The 10,440-nt window shown below is 47.0% G+C and overlaps 1 protein-coding gene across 2 annotated transcripts in view; it reads left to right on the forward strand.

Annotated features, from left to right (window-relative positions):
• Positions 1–10,440, forward strand: part of ASTN2 (astrotactin 2) — a 944,548-nt gene that overhangs the window by 228,313 nt on the left and 705,795 nt on the right. For both annotated transcript variants that reach the window (XM_007449713.1, XM_007449714.1), the window contains one exon: positions 8,165–8,549. In XM_007449713.1, the coding sequence (XP_007449775.1) occupies positions 8,165–8,549 (385 nt within the window). The remainder of the gene's footprint in view (positions 1–8,164; positions 8,550–10,440) is intronic.

The following is a 10,440-nucleotide window of genomic DNA, read 5'->3' on the forward strand; positions in this document are numbered from 1 at the left end:
TAATCATCTAACCAACTGGGGAGCTTGAGCATCAGTAACTCTAATACAAGGTAGAAAATGCCAAAGCTCCTGAAGTAAGGGTTGAGATGAAGTATTCTGGGAATTCAGAGGGTAAAGCGATTTCCTTCTGGCTGAGGCTGCAGACGGGGAGATCCCAGAGGAGTTCATCAAGGAGATGGCAGTGAAGGTAGCCATGAAGTCTGCCTGATATTTCAGCTTACAGATGTGGGGGTGAGGAATGACAAGGAGGGCAGCATTCCAGGCAGAGGAAATCTCAGAACATTAAATAGGAACAGTGAGTTCCCATGTGGTTGAATACTTAGCATGGTGCCCTATCGTAGGCGCACAGTAGGGTTGGTGGCATGGATGGGGGAAGCATACATTTTGAGAAGATTATCTCAGAGGCATACATTTTGAGATATAAGTTAAGCAATTGATGAACATGAACTGTCAAACTGCAGGACTTTCCAGCTTACTCGGTGGGGAGGGGCTTTGTTTCCTGCTGTGCATTATTTATGATAGAAGATGGGTTGAGAACAGTGAAGGAGACGGAATAAAGCCTGGGAGATGGTTCAGAGTGTGTTCAAATTATCATGGTGAAAGGTAATTGTGACTGGGACATAGGATGGAGAGAAAGAAAGGTTGGGGAAAGAAGCTATTTTGTAGATCAAACTGTCAGGATTCATGATTTCTCAGCAACTTTGGGGAGTGTTGGCTACATAGTCTGCCTCCAGAACCATTTCAGGATGTTCTGTGATCTTGGTCAAGTCACTTCCACTCTCTGTGCCTGTTTCCTTACCTGTAGCACCAAGGGTTTGGACTATTTTCTAATAATCCCTCCAGCTTACACATAGTCTGAGGCCTGAAAGAAGATGTCCCAGAGAACTTGGAGACCCAGCCCCTTTCCCTGCTAGCTGTCACTCAGCAAACGGCCAGGAGAACACCCAGTGAATCATCAGGCCTCAGCTGTCCTGGGGCTGGCTGTCGGGACCAGACGCAAGTGACGAGAAGGGAAGGACATTACTTGGGAGAATATGCATGTTCACGGCTCTGAGGATTAAAGGCCCATGTTCTTATCACTGCCTAACAGAGTATTATAAATCCATTCTTAGAATCCCAAATCCTTTTGTGGCTTGGCTGTTGTGAGGGAATATTAAAAAGGCCAAAGACAGAAATAATCAGTTTCCGAATGACACGTTGTCACATAAAGCATTTCTCACATTATCCCTTTCTTTCCTTTCTCTGGCTCCTTCTCCTGTGCCTGGATATTTTAACCGGAAAAATAGATTAAAATGGAGCCAGGCTGAATGGAGTTCTAACCTTGACTTTTCAGAAGGCTCTCTCGGTGTGGTGGTTTTGGAGGTGCTTTCTGTTTTTCACCTCTGTGTGTTTTTCAGCGTTTCATATTGTGTGTGTAAGCAAGCCAGCTGGAGGCACGAGCATTGCGATAAAGGCAGAGCAGCAAAGAGGGGCCATACAAGGTCTGATCAGGTGCCCTCTGGTTGCTGGGGTCAGATTTACATTCCTCTGGCAAAGTCTGGGCAAGATTTTAGGCTTCTGGAGGTTTACTAAGCACCTTCCTGGGCCAAGCACCATGTTTTAGGCTGGATAAATGAAAGCTCAGAAACCAGAGTGGGAAAATGGTCAACCAGATGATTAGGTGGTAGCAGTGTAGCCGGATAACTGACAACCATGGGGTTTGTGAGGGAAGAGAGCACAGCCTCCTCCCAACATGCAGAGGCAAAGGTGCCCCCTGAGGAAGCGATGTCCAAGCTGAGATGGCTGGGTGAGTTGAGATGAGCAGATGAAGAGAAGTATATTAGCTTCCTAGGGCTGTCATAGCAAATTATCACAAACTGGGGGGCTTAAAACAACAGGAGTTTATTCTCTCACAGTTCAGGAGGCCAGAAGCCCCAGATCAAGATGTCAGCAGGGTTTGCTCATTTGGAGGCTCTGAGCGAGAATCTGTCACATGCCTCCCAACAGCTTTTGATGGTTGCCGGCAATCCGTGGTTTTCCTTAGCTTGTAAATGCATCAATCTAGTCTCTGTCTTCACATGATTGTGTGTGTGTGTGTGTGTGTGCATGCGTGCGTGTGTGTCCTCTATTCCTTTTTTTTAAAGTTTTTGTTTTGTTTTCAGTATATTTTCTTGGCTGCGCTGTGGGACATGTGGAATCTTAGTTCCCCGACCAGGGATAGAACCCGCGCCCCTTGCGTTGGAAGCGCAGAGTCTTAACCACTGGACCGCCAGGGAAGTCCCCTCTATTCTTCTTTTAAGGACACCAGTCCTTGGATTTTGGGCCCACCCAATCCAGTATGAACTCATCTTAATCAATTACAACTGCAAAGACCCTATTTCCAAATAAGATCACCTTCTGAGGTTCTGGTTGGACATGATTTTGGGGGTGGGTATTATTCGAACTACTACGGGGAGGGAATGGTTGAGTGCTCTGGGCTGAGGAAGAAGCCACTGGGGAAGTGGTCAGAGCATCACACTTTGGGAAGTTGCTAATCACACAGTGCAACTCCAGGACAGAGTATGAGGTAGGACTTGTAGGGAAGGGAGGCATGAGAAGGAAGCAGAGACCTAGGCATGAAGGGGCTTAGGTGCCAGGCTAGGGATCTGGACATTATTCTGAGGGTGGGGGAAGGCTATGAAAGGATTTGATTTGGGATGGAGGAATAGAGAGGCTGAAGGACTGAGGCTGATGGTGTTGACATTTGTGGAGCCAGACTTTTATCTAGATCTTTCATTGTCTTGTTTAATCCTTAGCTTAACCCTTCACATTGGGACCAATCAGCACATTTTATAGGTGTGCTATATCTGTTGTAGCACAAGGAGGCAGCCAACTTGTCATGGCCAACAGCAAGCAGGGACAGGGGCTCCCATGCTGGCCTGCGTGCCCCCAGGATACCTGCTTACGCCATCACATCACTCTGCCCTTGACATCGCCCACGCTCACCCTTGCCTGGCTCCACTGAGGGATCTGAGACCAGTAATAGAAGGAGCGAGCTTCTATTATTAGAGAGGCTTCTAGTAGGGAAGGTTCCAGGATGGATGGGAACACATATTCCTTCTCCTGTCTCTTTCCCACTTCCTGCCTGACAGCTCAGTGAAATCCTCAGACCCATAAGAAGGTAAAACTAATCACCCGAGGCTTGTGCTGCTTGTAGTCTCACAGAAACCTACCCCTAACCAACAGACTGAGATTTTTATTTCTGCAACTCCTGGCCACATCTCCAACCTTGTTTGTCTTGGGCTGCCTAGAGGAAACACAGTCCACCTCAGATTGGACTTTGGGTTGTCCCTGAGGCCAGCAGGACCTCAGCTTGCCACCCCTTGAGCCTTGGCCTCTTCTTAACTTGCTTTCTAAACATTCACAGGCTTCTCCTTACATCCTCTTTTCCCTCCTGGGCTCCCTGCTTGCCCTGCAGCATTTTCTCCACCGCTGGGGTCTGTGTTTGCCCCTGGCGGGTAGCCTCAGTGGCTGGACACTCTGCCCTGCTCACCTTTCCAGAGACAGCTCCTGCTTTTCTGTTTGCTTGCTTTTCTGTTTGGGGCTCAGCTCTGCAGGAGTGGAGCAGCACAGCAGCCTGGACCAATCCAGGTGGATGCAGATCATAGTTTCTTCTTGATTTTGAGTTACTCATCTGTTTTCTTTGGGTGAAATGTTCCACTAGGACAGAGGTGGCTATGTGGTTCTCTTGAGCTCCTTAGCTTGTGCACAGCACCCTTCAGTTTGCAAGGACCGTCACAACGGTGTTTAGATTTCATTTGCACAACAACCTTGCGGATACCATGGATGAGTATCATGTGCATCACGGGTTTACCAAGTGCCAGGCACTGAGCACAGCACTCCGTGTCCAGGAACTCACATCTAACCTCCCTCTATAATAGGACGCTTTTTACACGGTTTTGTGAATGAAAAAAATTGTGATTCAGAGAGTTTCAGCCCTTTGTCCGTGATCGCCCCATTTTTATGTGACAGCATGAGATTTTAAAGACGTCTTTCTGACCCCCAGCCTTTGCCCCTAACTATGTGCGATACTATTCCAAGTATTACCAAGTTGATTTTACAGATGAGTGAACTGAGGGTCTCTAGGGCATCTGGGAAATTTGAGATCACATAGTGAGTAAACTTGAATTCAGAACCTTTTCCTGCATGCTCTGAGCCTACCTCTGAAGGTAGGGCTGGTCAGTGGTGCTTGAAACATCACCCGAGCTGCTACTATGTCTTGGGTGAGGCCCCCTGAGCCCTTTAGGAGCCCAGGCTGGGGATGTCTGTTTCCGTTGGTCAGTGGCAAAGTGAGACCTTGATTACTGGAATTCTCTTTTGGCCCAGTTTTCACAGTGAAACCCTGATCTGTAATGGAAGCTGTGTGGTCATTGGCTTAGCTGAGCTGGTGGGAGCAGAGGTCAGAGCAGGCTGGGGAGTGAGGGAAGGGAGCCTGTGCCCCAATAGGAGGGCTGGAGCCACTGGCCTGGGGTCCTGTCAAATGAATCAGCAGATCATTGAGCTAAAGGGACTCCCAAGCTCAGCTTCCATCAAAGTGGGGTGAGGGAGGTGGGTGGTCTTCCTCTGCCGCCTCCTAGGCTGGGAAATCTGTGCCTGAGGTTGCCGAGGTAATTTGAGGAGGCAGAGGTGAGGCTGGGCAGGGGCTGATTACACCTTGGGTGCGCCTGTCCCTTCCCACCACAAGCGAAATTGTGAAGCCATGATGCAGTGAGTCTGAATCTCAGCAGCACTACCTGGGTAAGCAGCCTCCTGTCTCTGGGCCTCTTTCCTCACGTAACAGGATAACGATGCCTTATGTGCACAGGTGTAAAGGTAAATGACAGGGCGTATGTAAGTGTTTGGTCCAGACTGAAAAGGATTTAGGGACCCAAGACAAGTTTTGCAGAATGAGCATTCAGGGGCAGAAGGTCATTCATTCATTCATTCATTCATTTATTCATTCAACATTAAATATCCAATTGCCGAATGCCATTGGCAATAGCAATAGCTAACAGTCTGTGAGCAGTTACATGTGTCCCACACGGCACTAAATATTCTGCAGGCATCTCACTTAGCCTCACAATGATCCATTGAGGAGACCCTGAATACTGCCCTTACTTAACCAATGAAGAAACCAAGGCTCTGAAAAGTAGTGACCTATTCAAGGTCACACAGCCTCTTAAGCAGTAGAACCTGGACTAAAACTGTGTCAATCTGAGGTCAGCTCTTAGCCTCTATGCCAGATATAGCTAGAGGGCTCTGGAAGCAAAGGACAGGGCTTCCTGCCTTCCAGGAGCTCCCTGGGGATGCTTTATGAGCTGATCCAGGACTGCATGGGAATCCAGGGAGGCTTGTCGGAATACAGTGGGGGGAGGGAGGAGTGGTGGTGGTTACCTGTGGACAGATTGGTTAAGCCTCATCTTTCCCAGGTCAGTTTTGGTCCTGGGTCTGACCACAGGGTCAAACACCCATAATCAGGGTGGGCAGAAGGGGCCGGGGATGAAGGACTCTGGAACCAGACAAGGTCTGCCCCTCACAGCAAATGAAACACCCGAACGGGAGAAGATAGAGGGCTGAGTCAGGCAAGGCAGTTTCCCGAAGGCTATCCGTGGACCAAAATTAAAAGCTTCTCTGAAGAGTTTGCCTCGAGATGTGCCCCCTGAATCCTGGCTTTGAAAACAATGTTTTCCTTTTCCTTCTCGGGACTCCCTTTTACTTTGTACACTCTCACCATCTTTCCCACTTTTCCTTTCCCTTCATTTGTTCTGTAGAATCACTACGCTGTCAAATAGCCACTGGCCATGCAGTGAAGAACTGGGTTCAAATCCCTGTCTTACCACCTCCTGGCCTTTTATTCCCAGTTGGACCTAGGATCAAAACCTGTGTGACTTTAAGCAAGTTACTTAACCTCTCTGAACCACCTTTCCCTCATTTCATTTATGGAACAGAAACTATTACAGAGGATTGCCTTAAAGATTAAATAAAATAACATTAAGTAAAAGTAGTAAGGAGAGGGCCTGCTACTGTTTTATTGAGTGACAGTGTTCTTCCTGCCTCTTTTTTCTCTTCACTTATCTTTCTTATTATCTCTTCCGTCCACACTCCTCCCTCTGTCTCTTTCCTTTCTTATCTCTGGTGTAAAAAACTGACAAGTAATACCACGTCACACATGATTTCTAGACGTAGAGCAATCTCTATTGTATGTTCTGTGGAGGGAAAAAAGGGTTTGTTCTTGTTTTTCTAGGGCTCCAGAGGTACTAAACTATGCGCGCGCGCATGCACACACACACACACACACACACACACACATTTTTTTTGAATTTTAGAATTTTATTTATTTTTTTATGCAGCAGGTTCTTATTAGTTATCCATTTTATACATATTAGTGTATATATGTCAAGTCCAATCACACACACACATTTTACATACACTTGACAGATCGTACCCACCCACACACACACACACACACACACACACACACACACAGATACATAAATACGCATACTTATAGGTTTTTTTTTTTTTTTTAGTATATTTATTTTTGAGTTCTGACATCCAGAGAAACCCTTCCTGGGGATCCCACAGTAACTCACCGCCAGAGTCAAGACGGGGCTGTCAGCCATACCTGCAACCCTGGTCACCTCTTAGCTCACTTACCACCCACTGCCCATCCCCCCGTGGAGGTGATGAATTCTAGCTTAGTGAGTTGAAGGACTTGCAAAAGAAAATCATTATTTTTTAATGTAGTCAGCAGGACAGCGGAATCATTTTAGTAAATAATGTTCTTCTTGGCCTAAACAGGTATCCTTTACAGCAGTCACACCCCCACCCAAGATAATCTATTCAGGGTTAGTTAACATCTGTCATCTTTGCTAGATGTTATACAAGTAGTTTTCAGAAATTGTCCTTGCCTTCAATGCGATCATAATTAAGGAAGAACAATCAGCCACATGGGTGTGGTTGAAAGAATACAGGCTTTAGAGCTAAAACACCAAACCAAACACACACACACACAGTGAGGCTCAGAGCTTGCTCTGCTATGCACCATCCGAGTTCTAGAGTCTCTTGATTTATTTGCCTCTCTCCCCCTAAACCACAAGCGTGATCCTCCCCAAGTGTAGGGATTACACATCCGAGACTCAACAAAGTGGCCCCGAATCTCCCAGGCAGAAAGCACAATGTATAATGAAGTGAAGCAAAATAACTGAAGGGGCTACCCCTGTTCATTGGAGATGCTTCTGGCACAGAGTGAAAGAAGGGAGGCGAGGAGAATACAAACCTTCCACCTCCAGCCCTTGACAGGTTCTGTGGGGAGCACAGACGTGCTTTGGAAATACCCCTACCCTTGAGGAGTTCACAGAGCAGGATATTTCATGAGTCTCATGAATCATGCAAGATCCGTTCGTAAAAAGTTTAGCCTGTTTCAATTTAATGTATGGTGTGCAGACTCAATCAAATATTTACTGGTTGGATGTGTTAAAGAAAAATAAACTTCAGTATGCCTTAAATTTCTGATTAAGGGAGCCCTAGAACAAGTGCATTTGTTCATTCATTCATTCAACAAATATTGATGAAGCGCCTAGTTTGTCCCAGGCCCCCTGCTGGGAAGCGGTGTTTATGATAATAAAAATATACATTATGCAGAAATTGTTTGACTTGACAACACTATTGTGTATTCCCAGCAGGATGGAACAAAGGCTGCTGTCTCTTGAGCCCTCAGTGGACTCATTCTAGACATGAGGAAGCAAGGCTGACAGGGTGTGAGCAAATGTCCTGGGGTCACTCAGCTGGTGGAAGGCAGGTTCAGGACTCAGACACTCTGTGTGTGAAGCCACAGCCCTGACTCATCCCAGAGTTTAGCAGTCTGCATCACTCTGGCGTGACCGTTATCCATCTCATTTGCTCCTTATGGCAACCTTCTGAAGACGGAAGGATGGGGGTTCTTACCCTTATACAAGTGAAAAACAAGGTTCAGAGAGGTGAAGCAGTTTGTCCAAGGTCACACAGCTTGCTGGTGAGAAAGCCAAGTTTGGAAACGGTGTCGCTCTGAGGCTCTGAGAGCCAAACCCAGGGGTCTGGGCTGAGTGTGGTGGACGGAAGACCCCCTCTGGCGCTCCGGCCCAAGGAACAGTGGCCCATTTGCTTGCCTTCTTCCCTCTCACTCCAGGGTGGCCTCATTGCACTGCTGCTGCTGCTGCTGGTGTTCACTGTGGCACTGTATGCCCAGCGGCGCTGGCAGAAGCGTCGCCGCATCCCCCAGAAGAGCGCCAGCACGGAAGCCACTCACGAGATCCACTACATCCCCTCCGTGCTGCTGGGTCCCCATGCCCGGGAAAGCTTCCGCTCCTCCCGGCTGCAGGCCCACAATTCCGTCATCGGCGTGCCCATCCGGGAGACCCCCATCCTGGATGACTATGACTACGAGGAGGATGAGGACCCACCCCGGCGGGCCAACCACGACTCCCGTGAGGATGAGTTTGGCAGTCAGGTGACCCACACCCTGGACAGCCTGGGCCGACCAGGGGAAGAGAAAGGGGACTTTGAGAAGAAAGGTGAGTCTTCCTTGTTGCATCCCACCTTCCAGGGGGCATTCTGGGGAGCTGGGAAGAGGCGCAGGAGCTGGGCGGTTGGGGACACAGGAACTGTCTTCTGGGCTAAGCCATTTTTGATTTATGGCCAACTTCCATTGGGTTTTCAGAGTTTATTTTCCCTGATTCTTCAGTGTTGATGGGAGGAAAAAAAGAGAGTGTCAGTGTGCTTGGAATTGGAGTTTTGAAGAGCATCAGAAGTTATGTAGTCCAACATCTCTCCAGTGTCTCTTGATTACCTCCCGTTATGGCCTTCTCACTATTCAGGAAAGCTCTCATATCATTTCCAGACACTACTATTAGAAGGTTTTTCCGTATACTGAGTTGCAGTCTGTTTCCCTGGCCCTCTGTGTCAGAAAGTGAATCTGAATTTTTCGTCTCCAAGGTAGCTCTTGGGAAATGTAACAAAAGGAAAAGAAAAAAATAAAAGGCACCCTGTAACGTTTAGAAATCAACCTCAATAAACAATCCCAGTTTCTTCAGCTACTCTGATGTGGCATATTTTGAGACATTTCACCCTTTTGATCACTGTCCTCTAGATGAAGATTGTAATTTGTCATGTCCTGGAGTGTAACACCAGAACTGACAGACGCTCCTCTTCCTCAAGGTGGGAATGCTACTGTGCTGAGAAAAAAGCAATTTTCACCTCCCTCTTGCTAGCTGTTATGCTTCTGTTGATGCAGTTTGAAGATCACATTTGTTTTTTTTTTTGCTGTTATTACTGGGCCATAGTTGGCTTTTTGATGACTAAAACCTCTCACTCTTTTTCATGTATGCTGTTGCAAAGACCCATTCCCTTTGTTCTGTTGGAGGACAATTGATTATTTGGACATAAGTGCAGGATGTGTTTATATTTGTCTTTATTAAGTGTTACGGCTCCAGCTGGTTTATAGAAGGAATTTGGCTATTTTTTCCTTTAGATAAATACTACAAAAGTACTGTTCTGCTTTTTTCCCATATTGTCTTTGTGATGCTGGTGGTGGCTTAAAGGTTTGGCCTTGAGGCCCCAGTGTTAGAACTGCTCTTCTTTGTGAGCCATGAGGAACCATCATCACTGCTTGGCCCAGTCCTGGAGCTGTGAACTCGATGTTCTTTTCTTCCGCATCTAAGATCTTTCCTCTCAGATCCATGTTTCCGTGATACTCAGTGGGCAAATAGGAACACTGGGGGCTTCTTAAAAAGGAGGCATTTTTGTTAAATTTTGAAACCCAGGGAGGGAAAAGAGTGGTAAACAAGCGAGAGTACAGGTTTTGGAGTTGTCTGGACCTGGGTTCAAATCTCGTCTCCTTTGTTTGCTGGGTGACCTTGGAAAAATGGGAATTCAATCCTCCAAGTCTCAGCTTCCTCACTGAAGGATTTTTGGAAGGATTAAATATAAAAATAAAATGTGTGTAAAGTCCCTAATGCAGGGCCTAGTATCTGCTATGTGTTGAATCCCTGGGAGCTGTATTTGTAGACCTCAGGCCCTTGGTCTTTCCTGGGCCTCTAAGACGCTCCCTAATCCAGCTCCCTATGCTTCTCCAGTCTCGCTCTAAGTGCCAGCCACCAGGCTCTGCTCAGTGTTCTGGAATGTCTGCATCATTTCCCTTCTCTGCCACGATCTCTTCTGTCTTTGACCTGTTGGTTTACTGACAGTTTCCTCAATCTTTGCTTTCTCAAGCATTATTTATCTTTTTTCATGTGACTTCTCATCTTGGCACAAGAACAGTCTGCATTTATTTCATATCTTCACATCTTGTAGTACCTGCCTAGCACAGTGCCTCACGTGTCAAGAATGTCCAGTGAGTGTTGGACAAGAAAGATGACCGTAGAGAGTGAGGTGGTTTGGGAGCAATGCTGTCAGGCCAGAGCGTCG

Source organism: Lipotes vexillifer, unplaced genomic scaffold (genome assembly GCF_000442215.2).
Source record: "Lipotes vexillifer unplaced genomic scaffold, Lipotes_vexillifer_v1.1 scaffold230, whole genome shotgun sequence".
NCBI lineage: Eukaryota > Metazoa > Chordata > Mammalia > Artiodactyla > Lipotidae > Lipotes > Lipotes vexillifer.